This window comes from Acipenser ruthenus, chromosome 2 (assembly GCF_902713425.1).
Source record: "Acipenser ruthenus chromosome 2, fAciRut3.2 maternal haplotype, whole genome shotgun sequence".
Classification (NCBI taxonomy): domain Eukaryota; kingdom Metazoa; phylum Chordata; class Actinopteri; order Acipenseriformes; family Acipenseridae; genus Acipenser; species Acipenser ruthenus.
Window position 1 is genome coordinate 6,462,501 of NC_081190.1, and position 24,934 is coordinate 6,487,434.

At 35.8% G+C, this 24,934-nt stretch overlaps 1 protein-coding gene and 1 long non-coding RNA gene across 3 annotated transcripts in view; one reads left to right on the plus strand and one right to left on the minus strand.

The window, feature by feature from the left end:
• Window positions 1-12,656, plus strand: part of LOC117974063 (uncharacterized) — a 19,874-nt gene extending 7,218 nt beyond the window's left edge. The window contains exon 2 of the long non-coding RNA XR_004664225.2: window positions 11,307-12,656. This is a non-coding gene — a long non-coding RNA (uncharacterized LOC117974063). The remainder of the gene's footprint in view (window positions 1-11,306) is intronic.
• The window catches only part of LOC117404128 (cotranscriptional regulator FAM172A), a 173,171-nt gene continuing 160,234 nt past the window's right edge, over window positions 11,998-24,934 (minus strand). For both annotated transcript variants that reach the window (XM_034006878.3, XM_034006879.3), the window contains exon 11: window positions 11,998-15,017. In XM_034006878.3, coding sequence (XP_033862769.3) covers window positions 14,866-15,017 — 152 coding nt within the window. In that variant the 3' untranslated portion in view covers window positions 11,998-14,865. The remainder of the gene's footprint in view (window positions 15,018-24,934) is intronic.

The window sequence follows — 24,934 nt, forward strand, 5'->3', positions numbered from 1 at the left end:
TTAAAATACTGTCTCATCGTTGTTTGTTATTTTTTATTTTTTGTAGTTTATTTTGCATGTGTAAATATTCGTTCATGAAACGCGTGTAGTGTATGGTTTTACTATGGTCTCCCTCAGTGTATGGTTTTACTATGGTCTCCCTCAGTGTATGGTTTTACTATGGTCTCCCTCAGTGTATGGTTTTACTATGGTCTCCCTCAGTGTATGGTTTTACTATGGTCTCCCTCAGTGTATGGTTTTACTATGGTCTCCCTCAGTGTATGGTTTTACTATGGTCTCCCTCAGTGTATGGTTTTACTATGGTCTCCCTTAAGTACATCAATGTGTAATTTGAATTTGTATTTAGCTTTCTTCTCTCGAATTGTTTATGTGTGTGTGTGTGTGTGCGTGTGCGTGTGCGTGTGCGTGTGTGTGTGTGTTTTCGTGTGTGTGTGCGTCTCTTTCAACTTGTTTTGATATTTGGAACATGTCCTTTATATATTCCATATCTTCTGTTCTAAGAGAATTTGTAACAAAGATATATTCAGACTTTATATAGTTCATATTTTACTTTATTTAGGACATTGAAAAAATATAAACTTATCACAATTATTCATATTTTCCAGCTAAAATATGTGTTTCTTATTTCTAAATATATATATTTGCTGTATCTAACAATAGGCTGTTGAAAAAAAGATAACCTGCCTGAAAGTTAAACTCACATTAATACATTTCTGATATTTCATATTGCATTTTTAATAAAAACAAAGATAACCTTCTGAGAGAATGCCATGCATACTTTATCTTTTAAAGTCAACAGCTAAAAAGTTTATACAACAACAAAAAAAAGTTTTTTTTTTTTTTTGGTTTGATTTTTTTTTCAGTATGCCTCTTGGCCAACGTATTGATTTTTTTTTAGCAGCAAATCATCTGTGGGCTCACAAGTTTTTTTTATTATTATTATTATTATTTTTACTAGATATGATACAGACGCTTTAATTTCAGTAAATAGAAGCCAGTCCACATTTGACGTTGACAAATGACCCTAAGACCAGAAGAGCCGTTTAAAGATGACTTTGAAGGGTTACACGAGCTAGAAGAGTACCCGGTGAAAGAGGTTTATAAACGTATTCACAAGGGATATGACACCACTGCTTTAAAATGTACTACAGTGAGTACGCTACATTAAACACAGGAGCCAAAAATATAACCGACAAATATAACTTCTTTCGGGGGAAAAAATAACAAAAATTAAACAAAAACTGACATTTTATATCAAAGAAACTAAAGAATGTGTCTGGAAAATGAGTTCATATTGTCTAACCCCACCTGCCCAACCCCCCTCTCCCAGCACATTTGACGTTTATTGATTATTTTGATCTTATAATCACAGTGAATCTGTTATATGCTGTATACAGGGTCCCTGCGAGTGGTTAAAAACGTGCGTTTTCAGTACACTATCTAATGTACAGTACACTGATTAATAAAACCTGCTTCCTGTGTTTACAGCGCAGGGGAAGCTAACGATCCCCCGTTATTTGAAAAGGAAAACTTGCAATTAGAAACGTGTTCTTCTTCTTATTATGGAGCATGAATGATGAACGAGAAACAATGTGTGCAAAATAGATGATCCACTTTCAAGGGAAACCCCGCCACAATCCAACATTTAAAAAGATGCAAAAGAACGCAGCCTGAATACCAGTTACCTACAGACTTATAACCGTGAATTCTAGAGAGAACGCTCACAAAAATCGACATTTAATTAATTCAGTTCTTCCTTTATACGTTGCAGTGGAGATTTAAAAAAAACGACAAAGAAAAGCTAAAATGTTAGTAAAAGAAATATCAGCATCAACTGCAAGGAATGGGCCTGTATTTGCTATACATTTGCGAATATATTTTGGTATCCTGCCACCTGGGTTTTTAGTATGAATACCATATCGGTATATATTTCGTAAATATTTGCTGTCATTTTACAGCAACGCGTTTTAAGTATTTTTGTATATATCATTTGGATATATGGTTCAATGTACATGTATATTTAAAATTCCCATTTTTTATCTTATATTATTTGTGAATTTATATATATATATATATATATATATATATATATATATATATATATATATATATATATATATATATATATATATATATATATATATATATATATATATTGTTGGGTAAATTATGAATGCGTACGAATACATCTCGCCTTCAGCTTCATTGTATTATTTGTTTGCTCGTCTAGACTGAATCCTAACAAGGCATCCTTCTACCTATGCATAATATATCGCTCAGATCCTGGAGTCAAAGGGCAGATATGAGCTCGATTAAGGTGGAATAATGCATAGAAGACACCAGCTATAATAACCGCTTTTGGAGCTGAGTTGGAATTATATAACTAGTGTGCATTACCGGGAGTAATTGATAAATCGCATTGATATGGCAGTGTGCCAAAAACTGTTTTCCCTCAACTTAAATCTTTCAAATAAGGACTGTACGTTAACCGAATGACTGGATAAATATTGAATACGTTTCTCATGGAAAGAGTTTCCATTTCAGTTATGAAAAAACAGCCTCGAAAGTAAACTTTAGTCGCGAGTGGTAGAGGAAGAGTGGTTGAACTCCACCGTCCTTTTAATAAACATCACTGCACCCGGATGAAAGGATTTCCAAAAGAGCAGCGGTACCCTAACTGGTGAGATAATACCGTTGATTATACTGACAGTAAATTCAAAAAATATATACTTATAAATATATGAAAGTGACCCTAAGTAGGCCTATGTCTGGAAACAATTACAGGTGCCATATCGTCATGACAATACAGTTAAACATTTCGTAAAAGACATTTAGGGTGTGGGGTCAACGCGCCATATGCGTTCTGTTTGGGATAATAAACATACAGTATACAACATCTGTAAATGTCTGATAAAAGGTAGCGCCTGCATTGCAAGATAATAGTAGCGCCGTCGTTTCTGCTCCTTAGTTGCTGTCAGTATAGTTAACAATGTTCTGATATGGACGGTGGCTCCAGAGGCTCATCTCCAGGGGCTTTAATTAACAAGCTGTCTGGAAGCTGCAGAGCTCCACCAAACAGCTCTCCGCAGCAGCAAATCCTCCAGCCGCCAGAGCCGGTGCAGATCCTTTCGAAGTTTATCTAGGCTGCACTTTCTTTGACACAGAATTAACTTCCTGTTCGAAACTCAGAAGAAGAAAAAAACCTGACAGTCAATTAGTAGTTTACTTACCAACACAGTTCAGTTAGGATGTAATGTACAAGTTGCAATAATCACTAGATAAGTGCGTTTTAAGCAAGTTAGCAAACATAGCACGGTATAAATAATCAAGAAGCAGTGGGATAAATTAAGCTTGTATATTGACAACATAAATAATACTTTAATGATTAAGAACGTTGAACGCGAGGGAAGGGAATTAAATAAAATCGAAGGTAACCTACTACCTTGAAGTTACAGTACTAAAAGTGATGCATAACATTGAAGTAATGCAGATATAAATTAAAATAAATTAATTAATTTAAAAAACAGCATTTAAATATGAATTAAAATAGAGAACGAAGTTTAGCTTTAGGGAGCATCTCGCGTATCACATGAAAATGGACACGTTCCTTTTGGTGTAGTTTCATAGTGGCAGAAGTAATTGGATCTGAAGTTTAAGGGTAGCGAGTTGAAGGTCAAGACAGAGCGCTCTCCATGGTGCTACATTGACTTCAGAGGTAGATTTAGAGCCCATCAAATTAGATAGCGCAGGACACTAATCAATACAATCGCAACCGCGCCAAGGCTTATAATATATCTTTATAGAATTTTACACAGTACGGACAGCATCTACTTTAAACATATATATATATATATATATATATATATATATATATATATATATATATATATATATATATATATATATATATATATATCAGCTTTGTAAGGGAGCATTAAAAAGCATTAAAAATATACATTTGAAATGTAAAAAACTGACACATTTAAGCAGAAAAATAAGACTAACTATTTTCTGCCTTACATTATGTCTACTGTATTTCAAATCTTGTGCTTTTGTATATAAAATAATATAGAAAATGAATATATGATAATTGTGGTGGTCCACAAATGATTGAAGATTTGAGGCAATCGTGAGCTCTCTAAGCCCAACTACAATGTGCTGGGGCAGAATGCATTACATGGGAAATAAAGCCATAAAGCCATCTTGGAAGACTTGGATAAAACAACTGATCTGCACAGCAACTAAGGCTCCAAATCTTTCAACAAAGGGTAACAAAAAACAAGCAGCAAACATATATATATATATATATATATATATATATATATATATATATATATATATATATATATATATATATATAAATAATTTTTTTTAAGTGTGTGAAAATTATAACACATAATAACCTTTAAAAATGTTTCCAAAATGTGTATTTGTTTATTTATTTATTTAAGATGCAAAATTAATTCTGAAACAGAGTAAAAGAGAATATGCATGATTAATGCATCTTGCATTAGCTTTGTGAAGGGGGCATTAAAACGCATTTGCATTATTGTGTGTATACATTTGAAATGTAAAAAACTGACACATTTAAACAGAAAAATAAGACTCTCTAACTATTGTCTGCGTTACATTAGGTCTATTGTATTTCACATCTTGTGCTTTTGAAGATTACAACGGAATTCAGCTGTAAACACTATTGACATTTGGACAAACCGGCCAGCAGGTGGTTTGGTGAACTTGTATTAATTCAGCAAGGGGAGTATAAATATTATTAACCACTGATATTCTAAACTTATTTCTTGAGAATGTAATTATTGTCAAAGAAAACATATCTTTAGGAGGAGTGCCACGAGTCTGAACTAAGCATTTTGGACCAGATGTTCTCGTTCATTCTTAACCTAGATAACTACTGAAAATGCAGTAAAGGAAATTTTAAAATTGCAATTGATCATTTTGTTATGATTATAACATCAAACAAATCTCTTAATGTAAACTGATTAATACGGGTGGTTAGTAGTTATACTGTTCATTCAGCATGCATTGCATTTGAAATCCACTTTTTAGAACGATGAACTATGTAAGAATGGTATGAGTGTGTGTGTTTGAGAGAGAGAGAGAGAGAGAGAGAGTATTTTAAAGTTTTTTTTTTAAAGAAATTCTGATCATCACACAATGAATATATATCCTAAACAATTGGATATTTAACTTGACTTTTTTCAGCTGGGTGAACACGTTAAACATGACTGTCATGTTATCTTGAGCTATATTAACAACATTGTGGAGGGAAAAAAGTAATTACAACAGATTTAGTTCATATAAAGTGATAATTATTATTATTATTATTATTATTATTATTATTATTATTATTATTATTATTATTATTATTATTATTATTATTATTATTATTATTATTATTATTATAAGTCCTACAGTACAAGATCATGCATTAATTGTTCGCTGGTTTTGGACTATGGTGCCGCCTCTTAAGAGAATGACAGCGTGCTAAGTAAGGGCATCCCGTTCCCATACCCGAACGAGAAGTAGGACCCTCAAAGGGAAACGGTTTGGAGGTGTGAGGAGAGCTGATTAAAACCTCTCCGTGCTCTGCGGACGCTGGGGCTTTGACTAGTACCTGAGCAGCATGAACGATAAAAAAGATAAAAGAAAAAGGAAATTAGGTTCTGCCCCATGCAGGAAGAAGCAGCTTTCACATCTGGAAGAATTGGACAGCGAAGTGTGAAAAAAACATCTCGGAGCTTTATCACAGGCAACCCTGTCTGCTTTCAACTCACAGTGGCATAGCAATCGTGTCTTTAGTGGCCATTGAATCGTTTATTAGAGCTTTGCCGTGGTATTGGAATTAAATAGGAATGTTTAGGGACGTATAGATAAAGAAATATTAATTATCTTTATCTCGGTGTTTTTACTCGACAGTGTCTGGACTGGAGCTCGCCAAGGGATTCCCTTGCAATCGAAATGCCAAGTCTTTGTTCTGTGATAATAATGTAACAAATCATATTTATTTAAGTTGCGATTTGGGAAATTTAACGAATAGAAAATTAATGTAAACATCGCCAGGTTTAGAGATACATGAGCCAAAAAGTTGTTTCCAGACAACATTCTCTTTAATTTCAGTCACCAGAGTAAGACAACTGGTTAATTAATACACAGATATAATCACTCTGTGAATGTAAGTTGAATACGGCTCCATTCATTTTATATTGAGACAGAAAACCAGGGAAAATCATGTATATGGTTTTTAGTTGAATTGAAATTAATATACAACTTTCAACTTCTCGAAAGAGAGTAACATAATATTAAATTTGATACATGAGCAAACCTATATATATATATATATATATATATATATATATATATATATATATATATACACACACACACACACACACACACACACAATGCATCAACTAAACAGCTTGTTTAATGCACAAATAAAATGCAATACAAATCTAATAAAACGCTGGTTTTAGCAGAGATAAATAAAATATGTATTTGTAAACTATTTTTAAAGTTATCTGGACAAAAAAACATACATTTATTCGTTTTCAAAAACGTTTGTTTAAAATATTAAAAGAAGATCATATTTATATGCAATAAAAACACTTGTCAGTTTAGCATTCTTTTGTATGGATATGCATTAAAAAAGACAAGCATATACTAGTTTATAATAACTGAGAAATAGGTATGATGCCCACATATTTCGTTAATTCGTTTGAACACAAGTTTGTTTAGAATATGAAAACAAGCAATTATCACACTTCTTATTTGATAAAGGATAATTTATTGGTACATCGTCGCAATATATAATCACTCTGTGAATGTAAGTTGAATACGGCTCCATTCACACACACACACACACACACGCAAACAAGTTTCATGTTACAGCAAATTCTCAATCACCTATGAAACGTGTTTCCGAAGGCGTTCTACAGAAAGCATATGGAACCATTCTTATATATTGAATCTCAGAGGGTTCTATCTATACACCTGGTTCAGATAGAGGTTCGGTAATAAAATAATTTGAACACTAAGAGCAAAGGAAAGAAATAACACAAACGTGCCTTTGCTTTTGCTTTCTGTGACACGCCCTTCTGTCTTTGATTTGACAAGCTGTCCTTGTTCTGTCACAAAGGTACACCTGAAACTGAAGACGGCTTAGTTTTTATAATGACGACCGTTTATATAAATCAGAATTAAAGAAAGAAAGAAAGAAAGAAAGAAAGAAAGAAAGAAAGAAAGAAAGAAAGAAAGAAAGAAAGCAAGCATGCATTCGAACTATTAAGCATAAATTATTGTATTTATTGTAGACCCATGTATTTATATGTTATAGTCTATTACACGTCATTTTCGGTCATTTTGCTTATATTTTTAATATCACAAGAATATATCAACTAAAAAGGGACGTGGATATTTCCGTTAACCCTTATAACTGTTCCAGTCATCGTATATCTATTATGCTGGTAAACGCACACCAAAAAGTGTTGTGTTTTATAATTCTGAACTGATTGGATTCAAATGACTTTATTAAGTATTTTGTCGGGTTTTTGTCTTCTTGGAAGACAGCTTCTCTTTGTCTGTTTCGCATTCCTTCACGTTATTGATCTGGTTGTTCTTGTGCTCTTGTTTTTATATGTGTGCACAGTAGTTTGCAGCGTGTCTGTTTGCTCTTGGTTAAACAGACGCTCTTCTGAGAGTTCTCTCCTCGGCAGCTTTACTTTCCGTATTCAATATTCGCGTATTGACTTTCACACACAACAGTCTTACTATGCACCGTTTTTTACAAGTCAAGGGAGTGTAATTTCCCTCCGTAGATTCTGTTCTTATTCACACTCACATTTATTTCATTTAACTTTCATATACCAGTTCCCTTTGTAAACGGAATATTTTCAATGTCTAGGCTTTATTTAACTATGAAAAATGAATGCAATACAACCAACTGTTAAACTAATAAGCCTACTATATCGAAACCCTGTAGCGAGTGTTTTAAGGGACAAAACTTACCCTGATACCACTGTAAAATCATTTGCCAAACTAGACACAAACAGTCCAGCGAATACGGGTCAGTTCTGTGTTTCACATTCACTGCATATATGCACATCAAAGCCTTGAACAGAGTTAAAAAGCCGCCGGTGGGTGGACTAGCTATATTGTATCTGGTATTCAAAGAACATATATATAGACGATATATATAATATATATATTAAGATCCCGCTATGCATTGGAGTGTGCAGAAAACCTGTATTTTCACTTTTACGTTTGTTTCCCTGGGTATGGCATGCGCTTCCTGCAAGAAGTCCATGCAGCCTTGATCTCGATGGAGTTTCGGGTTGTTTCGGGTTGTTTCGGGTTGTTTCGGGTTGTTTTGGTCTGTACGTACCTCCGTGAGGCAGGTCATACTGTATTGATCGAAATGAAAAACAAATGGTAACGGAAATCCCAGGTGAAACGCGGCTTCATCTCCAAATGAGCTGGAATGAAAACAATTTACGCGCGATTGGTGAAGCAAAAAAAAAGAGAAAAAATGACAAGAAAACAGAAGAGTCTTTTGCAAATGATTGTATGCATGGAATTGACAAGGTTGTTTACAACTCTATCAGCTGCTGTGTGCTGTAGTTCATAAACTGTGAAGTGGCAAAATATGATCTATACGTTGAATAAACATTTGCGTGTTATTGTAACCAGGATCAACTAGCATGTTTGTATGTACAACCATATTAATAGCTACAGATGAAATAGACATATTACAGTACTAAGCATTTTTGTCTATAAAGTTTGTTAATGTATTGTTTCACATAATCACTCGTAAAGAGAGATTGGTAACCCTGGACAGTAAATAGGCACGAAGTTTAAGTGTTGTACTTCATTATAAACATCTTTTATAAATGCATTCCAAAACAGAATGAATCAGTACAAACTTTTCACTCTCTGCTGTCTGACAACCATCCTAATACGAGGTTAGGTTTCCTTCTACTAATTCCTGACTGAAAACTGAATAGTTTGGTATCTATTAGTTACTATTGGACATCTCGACCACCAAAACATTAAAATATATATCTTCTAAGAAACTTCATATAGCAGCTATAGGTTTTGCTTAGCATAGTGATAAAACGCTGATTGCTGCAGCTTAGTGACCCATACAATTCGGGGGTTAGTTTTCTCTTCAGACCAGAGCATATAATTATGCAAATAGAGCGCTGTCACTGATCTTTTGGAATATTCCCAAATAGAATGGTGGAAGAAAGTGCCATTTTAACTTACCCGAGCATTTACTCTGTGGTAATAGTTCACATGTAGGATTGTGCACGGGAAAGGGCGGGCACTAGGGCATGCGTAATTCACATAATAATTGAAATATCATTTTATAGGCAGTATTGACAGGTATCAGGGGAACTCCATGAAACCAGGATAGGACAATGATTAACATGCAACAGTAAAACACAACCCAGCATTATAGACCTATAAGTGCCCCATTTCTTTTTTGAATGATCAGCTCTTTGTCCATGAGTTGGAGACAAAGTGGATATAGTGTTTGTTCTGCTAATTAATTTTCATTTGTATTGATAAACAGCACACATCCATGTAACATATTTTTTAACAGTATTGATATTTAAATGAGATTAGTTGTTACGTGTAGAATACACTTTATCCAAAACATCAAAGAGAAACTGCATTGAAACTACCACGAACTCAACTTAAAATCATGTATTACATGCAACTTTAGCATACATCCAATGATATATTTGGTACCAGTAGGTACTTTAAAAATAAATAAATAAATATATTTTTTAAAAGCCATGAATTAAGTAGTTGCAACCTAAAACATCTGATTCCAAGCAGGCGGATCACGTACAGGGAAAGAGCAAACGTTGTGTAGATTAATACTGTAGCCAGGTAGCTGGTATTAACTTAGTATCTATTCTGTTCTCTATGCCCCGTATTCCACTCCTCTCTGTTACCAGTACAAACCTGGCACACCGTTAAGACGGATAAAAACACAACTTTTAAAAGTAGTAAGGAATTATGTGGAAGCACAGGTTTAACCGTGCTCGTGCCAGTTTTTAAATAGAAATGTAACTTGTTTTTTTTTTATTGCTGAAAAAACAAACAGAACAAACTTTACACTGGTAGAAACGCGACGTGGGCGATGTGAGATGCGACCATTGTTGGAACAGCAAAGTACGCAAAATGAATTTGTAACAAGGAAAAAAAATGACTCGCCTTGTCTGATATATTGCATGATGAAGTGTGTAGATAGTGTCGCCTAAGTAAACGCTTTCTTTGTAAAAGCATATAAACTAAATATTGCATGTCCATTTATTATTTAAAGCGCAAACTGTTAAATAGCGCAAAGGTGCCTGTGGTAGGATTACTTACCATTAGCTACTTCCTTAATAGGCCAGTCACAATGAAAGCAAGCCATTTTAGACTGGGATTGATCTAGTGTTCCAGGCTATTGAGCTATTTGAGGACATCGTGCTTTTTAAAAGCAAAACCAAAATCAAAAGGCCATTGTAATAACCTTTGTTGGAAATGCAATTATTTAAGTTCTTAGTGCTCATTATCAAAATGCAGCTACCCTGGGACCGTTTCAGAGTGTGTCGTGTCTTACCAGATATACAGTGCTGATCACTGCGTGAATCCAGTGGGAAATCGAGAAGAATACACTTTCTATGAGCTGTTTAAGGATTATTTAGGTAGGTTTTATGGGACACAAGAAACCATACAGGATCACTTCTGTGCCGGTTTCATCTGATTTATAGTTTGTGGCAACATGTCAATTTCTACTAATTATTATGATTATACTATGAATTTAGTTGCATACTGTAGGCTACTGCTATACATTATTTGTTGCTGACCCAACGCAATATGAGATATTTGCCCACACGACCCCTATACACTAGCTGCTATAGGGTTAATGGGAAGATTTCAAAGATTTATCGTGGGGGCGTTTAATGACCGTATTGGTTTTCAACACGTGAAAACAAATGGCGTTGTAAACCTTAGAAGGGTATGACTCCTTTACAAAGATTAATTACCTTATACCTGGTTTTAACGCATGGGTTTTCACGGTTTGACTGTCTCGGTGCTAAAGGCGTCTAAACTATCTACGGCCTTGCATTGACTGATATGAAATGTAGTGTTTAACAGATGAAAACCACGGATCTGTTAAATTTGATAACACAAATAGAAAAAAAATCTATTATACAGCACGTAATCTGGAAGTTATTATTTTTAAATGTATTTATTTCTTTACTTATTAATTTTTCTTTCTTTTGTTGTTGTAGATCACGCCTGCAGAAGAGAGGATCGAAGACAAAGGTGCGTTTTTCGGGCCAAAACACAGGAGGGGGGGGAAGAGAAACAAACAGGAGAAAGCGCTTACTTTAACATAATCGCATTTCCAACTCAAGGCGTTTTAAAATTATGCATTTCAATGGACTTCCCTTGCTAATAATCTGAGTTGATATCAGCAGATAAGCAAACTGTCAAGAGAGGTTTGATTTCATTCCGGATATCTGAGTATAGGGCTCGGATCACTTTTCCTATAGACTCAATTTCACTCTGCACTTCGGAGTTAGCCAAGCGGTAGCAACAGGCTTCTCTTTAGTGCTCTGTCCCGTTGTATTCCCTACTTCACTTCCACATACAGATCGCATTTCTTAATATTCCTGCCGTGTTTTATGGTCACTGATTCTGGAGTCATTTTGACGAACTAATGTTTCACATGGGTCACTTTATTTTATTGGTCCGGGGTTTTAAGTCTTCGGCTGAGTTAAAGTGACTTGTTAACAGGAGAGGCAGCGCACACAACGAAAAACTGTTCAGAGCCACTTTCCATGGCAACAGCTTTCCATCAATCCCACGACAATGACACACAAAGGACCATATTCACAAACATGTACCTCGGCGCTAAGTCACCTGTTTAAAAAATAAATAAATACATAAATAAATAAAGCAAATAATGATTCATCTAACTTGATGTTTCTTGCTCGTTTTGTAACATTTTTTACTGAATAAAAACAGATACATTACAATGAGTACAGAATGTCTCACATTTGCTGCACAATAATAATCCTCATTCTTTTTATTTTGATCACTCTTTAAAATCAACCATTCATGTTTCTATTTGTTTAATAAAATTACATAAAATATTCAAACAAACAAAATCATTTCAGATACAGCAGTATATTTTGTCATGAATTAAAAAAAAATACAATTCAATTACTGTACTTAGGTAAATCAGAGAGAATACAACCTAAAGCAGGCAGGCTACAGAGAAGCAAAATAATTACAACAAAAAGTGAAACGAAGCAATTGTTGGAAATAACATATACCATTCATTGCAATCATTGAACATGCTTGTTGATAAACCATCACCCAAAAAAAACAAACACCAAAAGTCTAGTCTGTATTTATGGATATTTTGTAATTCTGTAACATATAAATCTAAATGTTTATAACTTGTAATTTCTACAAACCAAGTTAAGCAAAAATGAGTTCGGTATAAGTTGTCACCAGCATTGCATAAAAAGTACAAACCACTGTATTAAAATGGTGGCGTTTTTATTTGCTTGTATATGTAAGAAATCACTGCTGGTAAACTGTAGCAATTATCAATAAAAGTTTTATTACTGGCTGCTGGAAAACATTTTTTTTTTTGTAATGTTCCTCGTTAAAAATCAGGAATAATTTACATCTTAAATATTAAATGTGCTTTAAATTTGGTTTAAGGCTGTTCTGTTTAATACATTACTTGCAGAGCTACTTATGGCTTTTGGGCAGTTGGCTGCTATAACAGGGTCATGGTATTCATTTATAAGGCAACAATATTAACACATTTTAAGCAAAAAGTAGTGTTGTAGTGTCCAAAACGGTGCACTGAGAACACTATACATGGGACAGGGAAAAAGAACTTGCCATGCATATTCAGTACTGTATATTAGCATGGTGTGAACAATCCTCAAGCTCACAAAATATTTTCTATAGGTTTCAAAAAGTCCTACAGCCTGCTGTCCCCTTATTAGTTACACCTTATAGTCTAGCGAATGTTATAATTTAAACCTAGAGCAGAAAAAAGAGAGAGTCGTGTTTACAATGACATGATTACAAGAAAATCATCAGCAGAGAAATCACCAATTCATAATCATGCCTTTATCAGCTGTGCTGGAAGACAATTTGAAATAATAGCAAGAAGAAGAAGAAGAAGAAGAAGAAGAAGAAGAAGAAGAAGAAGAAGAAGAACTTTGTCAATACACCAGATCACAAAACAGGATACGTTAGCTGGTTAATAACTGAAGATATTTAGTTACAATACAGGTTATTTTGTTCTCCTAACATTAAGTTATCCCTTTACAATATACAGCAATAGCCAAACATTGTGCATCACCTAGGATTTTAGGAATGAGACATAAGAAAAATTAAAAAGAAAAACAAACAAAAAAAACATATTAACTTATCTTTTATTTAACATCATGTAATCACAGAAACTACAAAATAATATTGCAAAAGTCTACTGCAAGCCATAATAGTAGTCTGGTATTTCCTGTTAGATTTTAAAATGTCACATTTCAATTTTATTAGTATATGTAAAACTACAATGGGGTATGTAATTCAGCAGGTTTCATTTAACTTTATGAAGCACAATGAGTTTTTTCTATAGAATGATGCAAACCCTTGGCCGTAGCTGTACACAGGGACAGGCTTACCTTGTTGCTGTTAATTGCTCTAAACTTATGTTTATAACGTAACAGCATTCCACACAGGCTTAACTTGCAAAGTACTCTTCAGTAGGCTGTTAGAACCATGAAACTGATGCAAAGATCAGCCCTGACGTTCTCTTGTTCAATTTCTACTCAGCAATGGCTTACTTTGTATGGATTTCCTCAATTACAGAAATTATTGCAATACTAGGGCATTTCTTTTTTCTTAAATGTGATACATCCTTCAAAGTTGATGAGATGCTTTGTTTAAGAGGATGACAAATGCAATAAATACATTATATACTGATAACCAACTTTTATTTTGTGAGCAATGATGCGAAAGAAAGCTAATTACTGTAATTGAATTTCCGGGGTATTTGTATTATAATTTTTTTCTGCCTTCATTATATAAAGTTGCCAATGTCAGTTTTCTTTTAAAATATTTTACCACTTAAAAAAAAAAAAGTTAAAATGTATTTAAAAAACACAGAAGATTAACACAGTTATCAGAACCTGCCAGGTTCAATATCAAATTACTTCAGCAAATATAGAAGAGAGCCATATCTTTTTTTTTTCTTGTTTGCTTTTAAAAACCCTTGTATGCAACAAAAATGCACTCCTATTATACACAGCAATCCAGTTACTGTACTTATGGCTTTACAAACAGCACTGTACAGAAACGACAAAACAAAAGAAAGAGAGGATTTAAAAAGCATAACATTTCAAATCAAAGCTAAAATCACCGTTTGATAATTGGTAGAAACTAAAATAAAATAAAATATATCTTAGAGCAATAGGGGAAAGCCAAGAAGCAATAAGACCAGGAGGGAAGTTTGAAGCTGGCATTAGCTTAGTGCAGGGCTATGTCAGGGCAGTTAGAGGTGCACCATACTGCACAGTGCAGTACTGCTGTCAACCTTAATCTGCACACTGATGAGCAGCACGAAATGCAAGCTACAGCCCACAGGAAGCACAACCCGTGAACCCATATTGCTTTGACAGTTGCAGTCATCTAGAAATAATGCAAAACGCTATTTAGATGTATACACTACGGCCCTGTGCTCTAGGGAGAAAACAATCTAATGAGGGGCTGGGGGCCTGCTCACACAAAACAAGGCAATAGGAGAGAGATTTCTTTCCCCTTTTATAACTCTTCATGCTTTATTCTGTTGGCGCTCCTTGTGGTTACTGTGCTCGTGGGTTTGGCTTCACAGTTCTGAGCTTCGAAAGCATCAGTAAAGTACTTGAAAATAGAATGGAAACTCTTCCATGAAGTTAACTCGTGACGCTCTGTACCTGAAAGACAAACAGACAGACACACACACACAAAAAAAAACAATTACTGGATATAGAGTGCAGTTTGTAGAGCTGGAAGATGAGATGTAATTGGGTAAGACATTTGCTAAGTGCTCTCATCCTGCCCACCCCTGAGCACAGAGAGGGTGCATTGCGATGCTGCACCATCTCCAAGGACCTGACTACACTTTGGAAAAACTTCTGCTTTGCTGTTTCTGGGTCTGTCTCTCACTCACTCACACACTCACTCACTCACTCACTCACTCACTCACACACTCACTCACTCACTCACTCACACACTCACTCACTCACTCACTCACACACACTCACACACTCACACTCACACACACACACACACACACACTCACACACACACACTCACACACACACACTCCAGCTCTGGATTCCTCACTGGAAAAATATGCATTGTAAGGAGAACATGTTGTGTGATGCCTTTGCTCCCTTGAACGGGACGTCGTACATTTTTCTCTATATTAACACAAGGGAGGGGGGAGGTTAGCTGTTAAAAGCTCATTTCAAGGGTAAAAAGGGCATCGGCTCTTTATCCCAAAGCAAATTCAAACTATTTCATTTTTACAGCACTTTTGGGCTTAGGGTTATTACATCTTGTTGTCTCTAGTCAATCTCTCTAGTCCCTTAATTTGTTTGCTGAAGGGAATTATCTTGTTAATGATCAAATCTGTTTCAAATTATCTTCTTTTGCATTGGAAGACATGCCAGCATTTTTGTAATGCACATACTGATGCAAGGGTTTAAATCTGTTTAAAAATAATAATGAACAGAACCTAAAGGTGTGTTGGGGTTAAACTAAGTATGTGTTGCACCATACTGTAACAAAACATAAAAAAATTAACAATCTGCTGTTCAACATTACTCTTCATATAACAAGAATACCCATATTTCAAAGGAACGCTCGCTAACAAACTCCATTCCAGACAACCTATTCTTCTAGCAACATTTTCCAACACATTACAAGCCCAGGAGTTACATTGCTAATCAATAGAGGATGTTAATCTGTCTTTTTACAGAGTTATGCTTCGGATGATAAATTAATTAGCGTTTATGGTAGGTTTATGATAAAGCTGATGCCGTGCTGTTTTTTTTTTTTTCTTAGACGATTACAAAGATAGCTTGGAGAGGAAACATTTCTTCCTAAATTAAAAAAGAAGTCCACTGATGCGGCTAACAACTGGTAGTATTACAGCATATGGCAGCTTTTCAAGGTTTTTTTTATTGCACTTCTTATCACAGTGTAATAGTAGGTCATTGCTATAGAGATTCAACACTTAATTTCACCAGCTAATAGCTCAGTCCCTGTAACCATATTTGCTGCCTAGCAACAGATGTGTGGCAATCCCATAATACAGTGCAGTTTTTGTATAGGTTGCAAAGCAAATAATGATTCAGTTGGGGGTATATTAGTGTCCAGATATACTGTAGTTATCCACACCACATAAGAGCAGCATTTGTGAGCGGAACACACAGACAATCGTATAAATTTGGCAATTTTGCCTTTATATTACCTTCAAGGATGATAATAGTGGCTCTCTTTTACAAGCCTAACACATTTTGACAGTGCTGTTTCCTGGTCTAAACATGTAAACTTACAGACTGTGAGACAAGTGTAAGCTTTGTTAAAATTACTCTCAGTGGATAGGACAGATACATCTTTTTTTGTTTGATATATATATATATATATATATATATATATATATATATATATATATATATATATATATATATCTTTTTCTTTTTCTTCTCTATATTAACACTGTTACTAGCAGCAGCCCTGAGGGATACAATTAAAAATACCTTTATGGCTCCACCAATGAGTGTACACGGATGGTGCAAGTACTGACCCTGTGTTTATTAGATTGACCCCTTGCTGGTCTATATTAATGAACACTGCTGAAGAAAAAGGCCTGGTGAACCAGGCTGCCGATCGTTTAGGATTTTATAGACAGCGGTGATCAGTGCCTTGGGTCAAGTTTACCAACCCTGCAATCATCAAGTTAATAACCCTCCCACTAACATCCCTTACCTGTGTACGCCTCTGAACAACGCTCCCTTCCAAACTCATAGCCTTTAGAGTACTTATTTATAATTTATATCCAATTTGAAGCGCAAAGATTTTTTTCTTTTCTGTAGGGCAAAACAATCAATGTTGGCTTGTGCTTTAGCTCCGAACCCACAGTGAACTGTAATGCAAACCATCCTACTGCCTGATTCAAGCCTAGCTTGTCATGTACAGTGCGGTGCAGGCAAAATGCAAATGAAGGAGCTTTTTAAATTGATTTCAAATATTTCCAACGCCGCAGTGTACAACACACAGGAACATCATCTCTACATTCACTTTGAAAGCGCTTTACAACAATGGCATGTCAAGAGAAATAAAGGGAGATTGCAATATTTACAACTATACAATTCTGGGCAACAATTTTAAAATCTTACGTCAGTATTCTGAAAACTAGCCTTTACGAGATATCATTATCATTACACCAATATGACACTATATAAAGCTCTTTTAAAAAAATGCCTGAACTGTAAGCCAAGACATATGCTTCCTCTTCCACTAAAGCTGTTGAAGAGTTGGACTCTGCATCACCACACCCCTGCTCTGCTGTTTAACTCCCTGGGTCCTCTCACAGATCCCTACACAGAAATGAAACAGCCGACTTACGGGGAGATGTTTTAATTGTCTGATGGGCCATGTGGATTACAGACCTGTCTCTTCCAGCAGGAGTCACTGTGGAGCAAAACAGGGCTGCTCGAGAAAACAACAGGGACAATCAACAAACCACCAGTGATCTAAAACATGTTGTATTACTTTCTCTTACTATGTAGACTTCTCTTTGGACAGTATGTGAACATAGTTCCTGAACAGTAAGAAATGCATTGTGCGGTTCCATGCACTTTCCACTATCACTTCATTTGTCAAGGAACAACATTCTCCTTCTCTCCTGAACTCATGTATGTGCTTTTCAATTATTGAAATTTAATAGAAACAAACCAAAAAATAAACCAACACCAAAAAACAGAAAGTCGTCCCGACCCCTTTTTGTTTCTGTCTCTTACGAAGGATCTAGCCTGCGTTTCATTTAACCTGTGTGTTGTCTAATTATTCTCCCCAAAGATGTTCACAGATGCAGGCTATTTGATCCTGGTTAGTTTGTGTTTCCCACCAAATTGGCTGGATCCATTTTGGGATAACAAACTGTTTTTTGATCTTCTTTGAGACTTACATGGAGTTAAGTTTGTATTGATCTCTGTGTTGGAAGAGACAATGCACGCCTCTTCTTTGGTCAAAGGACTTGTATCACAGCTAAAGGCCATATTCTGTGACCAAAGCAGGATTCTGTAATACATGCTAATCTTGTGACTGCAATGGATTTCAAAAACAAATACAAGGTGAACTGCAAACACAAAGTGCTGCTCTGAGAAACTTACATGTTGGGATTACTTTTCATCTGTGGTGAATTATTTAAAAACCCTGCTACTTACTGTTTGTGTACTAATGGCCTATAGAATGCATCTCTTATAATTTGACAATACATTTGGGGGAAAAATAAAACAACAACGTTTTTTTTGTTGCACGACAATTCTTCCTTAATGATACAATTTGTTTTAAACAACGCCATTATTATTAACATCTATTAAAAAGGCTGCCTCAGAATTACTGAATTTTGAATCCAGCATTCTGGGCCTTTAACTTTTACAGTTTATGTTTAATAATTGAATTAACTTTTTTTTTTTTTTACACCAGCACACTAATGATAAAATATTGTATTGTTTAGACCAACTCCCATCATTACCATTTACTGTTTTCATCAGCTCAGTTTTTTTAATAAGCTGCCCATTTGAACCTGAACCACTGTATTATTTGAGGCATGCTGTCTATCTCTGATATTCCGATCAGGACTGTATTTGACACAGCTGAAGTTTTACTTAGCTTGGCTACTGTTAAAGTGGATGAGCCACTGCCAGTTTAAACCAGTGAAGGGTATTGCAGGTGTCAAGGCCTATCAACCCGCAGTGCTAACATAGTTCAGACTAACTGGGAACATAAAGCAGTCCTCTGTAAAGAACTAATCAAATCGAAATGTACTCAGGCCACCGCGAGGTGACTTTAATCACAGGATATGCTCTTTCATGCCTGACATTAATAGCAAAGCAGAACTGGAACAATGAGAAAAGGTCACGTTTTTAAGAACATGACTCACAAACAGGTTGTCACTTATTTTGAATCAGATTTATGCAGATTTCACATACAGCTCTGTAAATATCATGGTCGACATGTAATGCAGTTTCTAAGGCGTACTACAGAGTGTTTTCACATTCTGTACATGCTGCTGTCATACACCAACAGCTGGCTTTTAAGGGAAAGTTCAGGGTCTGGGGGCATGACCTAAAAATAACAAGACTACAATCCCAAAAAAAGGTTAAACAAGTCATTTAACACTGTACAGGAATCATAGTGTGACACGTTAGGACTTCGCAATTGTAACGTATTATGAATGTACGGATTACAAAGAAAATAAAGTGCTGTAATTGAGTTGAATGTGCATTTTGTTATATTGCTGCTGATGATTGTAAGCATTGGCTCATCTGTATGTAAAATAATATAGAAAATGAATAAATGATAATTGTGGTGGCCCATGAATGATTGAAGATTTGAGTCAATCGTGAGCTCATCCAGTTTGAGTTCCATATTCTCCATATCTGTAGCGGTCTAAGCCCAACTACAATGTGCTGGGGCAGAATGTAGTAAATAGGAAGACTTGGATAAAACAACTGATCTGCACAGCAACTCAAGCACCAAATCTTCCAACAAAGGGTAAAAAAACAAGCAGATATATATATATATATGTATATGTGTGTGTGTGTGTAGTACTGAGAGGGTGGTCTTTCAGGTACCTACCAGTACATACATAATGATGAGTCTTTCCTCTCTGTCTGATAATCTTTGACAACGCTGTCGTCATTGTGGCCACTGGAGAAACATGCACATACTAAGCAATGACCCTCTGAGCCTTTTATCTGCATGTGTACTCTCCACAGGCCAAACAAATAAAAACCCATTTACACATGAATCAGCTTCCTCTGTGGAGCAGGCACCGGAGACGTTTATATTCTCTGATACCCGGAGAAATGGCAGCCAGGTCTGAGCTTGTCTCACCAGAAATCATACAAGAGAAAAAAGCCACACACTGGAAAATGGCAGATCAGCAAAATGGAAGGCTGTTTGTAACGATCAACAAAGGACTCCCTGAATGCAGACAGTAAGAAACATTGGTCTGTGATCAACAATGAGCCTTTATCCTTTTGAAACCATAAAAGACCAGGTAGTATTATACACTCTGAAACAGAGATACACTTCTGATAACTGATTACACAAGATACTTCATGGCCATCTTAAAGGAATTAAAGCCTCCCTTTAATGAAGTGTGAGTTAAAAGCCCCTTTATGACTCGCTCCTTCTCTGCTGCGTCCAGCTGTGTTATACTGCTCACATCAAAGCGGCCGCACAGACCACCTTGGTTGTCAAAGTGCACTGGGCTAACAACATTGACATCACACAAAGGCCTAGAACGGGAGACTTTATTTTTTAAGGCAACCCCGCTGAGCCTGCTAATAAAGGTGCAAATACACAACGCCTCATTTGGGAAACTGAATCACAACTTTTTAACAACATTAAATCACATCATGCTTGGCTACACTGAGGGGGAAGAAAAAAAAGAAAGAAAGAAAAGTGTATTTTAATATGAAGCTGCCGTTTCTCACGCAGGGTTTTTACATTTTGAAAACAAAATGACAGGATTTGAAGGAGTACTAACCAATGTTTAAAATACATTTTCTTAATACTAATAATAATTATAATATTATCAGTAGCACACCTTTTTATTGATATTTTTCACAGTAATTCAGGATATGTAAATATTTTAAATATAAAGCTACAGATAAACTTTTATAGTTCACATGTCTGACTGCACCTAGATCACTGGAGTGAATTTGAAGTATGACAGTAACAAAGGGATTACACATCAGGAAGCAGCAGATACTTAAAATCAATGGTGTTGTAACTTCTGCATATTCCAAATACAGTATTAAAAAAAAAAACCCTAATAAACACAAATATTTTCAACACAGCAAAAGGAGACCAGCGATAATGTTTATAGTGAAAAAGAATACTGATTTTAAAACCTTGATTAGCCTTCCATTAATTGACTGAACATCACTCTATTCGTTTAAACAATGTGGTTTTGTGTGAAAAAGTTTTGATAAGAACAAATTCAAGCCGTTGCAGATTTTGGATGCTGACATTCAATTGATCTGAACAGCCAGAGACATTTGAAAGGAAGTGTGTCATATTTTTACAGACAGCAATCAACTAGGGAGTCCAACAAGCTCTGTTAAATGCTTGATTTTCAAAATTTGGGCCCTTTATAAAATATTCAAACAGTGGCTGTATTTAGAACTGCTGCCGTTTAACCTAATTGAACATACACCACACAGCTTTAAAATATCACAAAAAAGACCAATAATCTTACCAGCACTGGGAGGTAATGTGGATGTTTTTTTCCTTGTATTAAAATTTAGGCAAACTAATTTTCCAAGGGCCATATTTTCAGCGTTTATCCCAGTCCTTAATTAACTTTTTTTTTAAAATAGTAAGCAGTGTGGAGTAGTGGTTAGGGCTCCAGTCTTTAATTAACTCCTGTTTTTTTTTTAAATAGTAGGGCGTCAGTGTGGAGTAGTGGTTAGGGCTCTGGACTCTTGACCGGAGAGTCGTGGGTTCAATCCCAGGTGGGGGACACTGCTGCTGTACCTTTGAGCAAGGTACTTTACCTAGATTGCTCCAGTAAAAACCCAACTGTATATAAATGAGTAATTGTATGTAAAAAATAATGTGAAATAATGTATAATGTGATATCTTGTAACAATTGTAAGTTGCCCTGGATAAGGGCATCTGCTAATAAATAAATAATAATAATAAAAAGCCTGTTCATTTAACGGATCTAGAATCAAACAAATACGCTCTCTTTAGCACTCTCGGTGTGTTCTGCTTTTCCTTTTGCAACACTAACATGATTTTTTTTCATTAAAGAATGGATGAAACACTTTTGGCCCCCAGTGTCTTACAGCACCTTTAGGTATTTATTTTGAGGTATCCTGTGCAGGCTTTGTCAGATAGCGCCTGCCTTTGAGTGTTGTGCAGGATAGCTAAGCAGACTTCAGTTGCATTTTTACATGAAATATTCATTCTTTTAGTTTCATGTTTCACTCTAGGCTCTGTCTATCACATTGTTATTATAAAATATAGTACAACACCCTGTCATCAGTAAATTCAGTAACTCGTAGACAGTGGGAGTTTTATACAAATCTCTACTATGGCAATTTGACAAGAGTCTGGAGTTGATGTTTAACCACCTGATATGCATATAGATGGCATTTTATAGCTTTTCAAAAACCACTGCTTTATAAGGCAGTGTCTCCCTTGCTTGTTGGGAAAGTCCCTGGTACTGTACCTAACACCATTATTTAAAAATCTCTACACTGCAGAGTCACAAACGTCAGGCTCAAAATAAACCATTATACTATAGATGTTGTTAACATTCCAATCTATGGTGCAATTTCTTTAACGTAACAAAGAGAAATATCTGCATCACAGTTAAAAGCACTTATGCCTTATGATAATTCATTCTATTCCCCGACATGCAGCAAATATTTTATTAATATTTCCAGAGGCATACACATACACAAAACACGTAAAAACAAAAGTTCTTGTATTGTCTCTTTCTCTCTCCTGACTTTAGAATAAGTATTACACACCAGTGTTTATATACACCAAAAATATTTGTGCACAGTTATTCCTATCCGGTCCATTGTCGGACCCTGTCCAACATCATCAAAAAAACGCAAAAAACGGGTTTCTAGTCGTTTTTTCTCCGGAAAAAGCCGAGAAAACCATTCAATGGCCGAGTGGGAGCGACAGGATCCGAGACAAGTCGATAAAAAAACTCATGAATAGTCATACTTGCCCCTGGCATCCCATATGGGCGGTCATAAGGAAACAAGCTGGCTGATACTGCATCAGCGCACAGAGAACATCACGGACATTTGCAGAGCTTTTTTGAGATGTTATAGTAATAAAATAATGACTTGGATTGCATTATTGAGGAGTTTGGTGAAAAACGAGTGATCAGGAGATGATTGATCAGTATGTACGACTATTATTATTATTATTATTATTTATTTCTTAGCATATGTGAAAGCGATAGCGAACGAAAGGGTGGGGCGGGGCTGGAGATGCCTAGTGAGTGCTTTGTTGATATGCAGGGCCTTTTAAACCCATTTGACTGTGAAAAAAAATACTTTTAAGCAGCGTGTCTAAAATTAACTGCGCGTGTGAAAATAAATTGGACCTGACGCGCCTGACACGCACTTAATAAATGGACTGCAAATGGTTAATGCAAGCACGCAAGTCATTAGAGGAACGATTCTTCTCTCGCTCATCCCTAAAGGGAGATGCTGTTCATGAGAAGATTGCAAAGTTTCCCATCTTTAAAAGTGTGTGTGTGGGGATCACATGGTGACTACTGTATTTAACTGACACACCACCATTATGGTTACGTTTAATGGAATAAATGTTTCAGCAGAACAAAATCCCATTTTCCACCCGCCCACACAGTTTAGAGATCCCCTCTTTTGAATAACAATGAGCGATTCTATGCATTACAATCATGCTGTATTGCCGTTGGTCAGATTTCTTTAAGATGAATGGTTAGTGTAAAATATCTCATAATGTTTTACATAATTAGACTGACGATACCATCAGAAATGTTCTTCGGGAACATGTGCATGCAAATAAAAAAGAAAGATGCAGACTATGACGGCAGAACTATGACTGCTGTGGAAGACACCGCTGTATTGCAAAGGGTTAAACAGAGCTGCAAGTCTAACTGAGCCAAAAAGTGCTTCCCAAGTCAATCAACAGATTTTGCTGAAAGATGCCAAGAGCTGTTAAAACTTATGACATGACCGCGCGCTTGACAAAACGAATAAATCAATTTCGGTTGTCTAAGAACCCATCAGTACAGAAAACTGTATTACTTCATTCTCACTGAATATTATTACCAGAATCATTGCAATAAAGGTACACCATACAAACTTCAGATAAGATTATATTTGCTGTCTTTACTAGCCGACTGATCTTAAATCTTTGTCAAGCTGGGTCTATCCAAGTGATTCAGCCTCACAGGTAACCCATCTCTGTGTGAAGAAGTGTCTTCTTTCTGTCCTAACCCTACCTCCACTTCATTTCTAATCCTGGTTTCTGCACTGCGTTTAAAGTATTGTTTGGACACTTTCTAGGCCCAGAATGTCCCTTTGGCATTGTAATGACCAGAGTTGGACACAGTTCTGCGCAGTCTCACCAGTGCATTATACAAATTCGTAATAACTTCCTTGGATTTGTACTCCACATTTTTGGCTATATACCCCACCATTCTGTTTGCCTTTTTGATTGCTTGCCCTGTGCTGCCTGGTTGCTGACAGTGATGACTCTATTACCACACCAAGGTCTTTCTGTTTGTGAGTCTGTTACAGTTCTATATCCCCCATTTGGTATTTGGAGTCTACATTGTAACACTTCATATTTGTTGACATTAAATTTGATTTGCCACATTTCTGTCACATTCTGTATGCAGTGTTAATCATTTTGGATTTCCTGGGTAACTGAAAGCGTGTCGGCCTCTCCCCCACGTTACATTATATCCGACATTAAAGAAATGTATAGGTTCACTGCAGACATGACCAATAAAAACATCCACGGAGATGAAAAGTAATGTGTGACCCAACCCTTTTACATGGGAACTTTTAACAGGAGGAGATGTAAC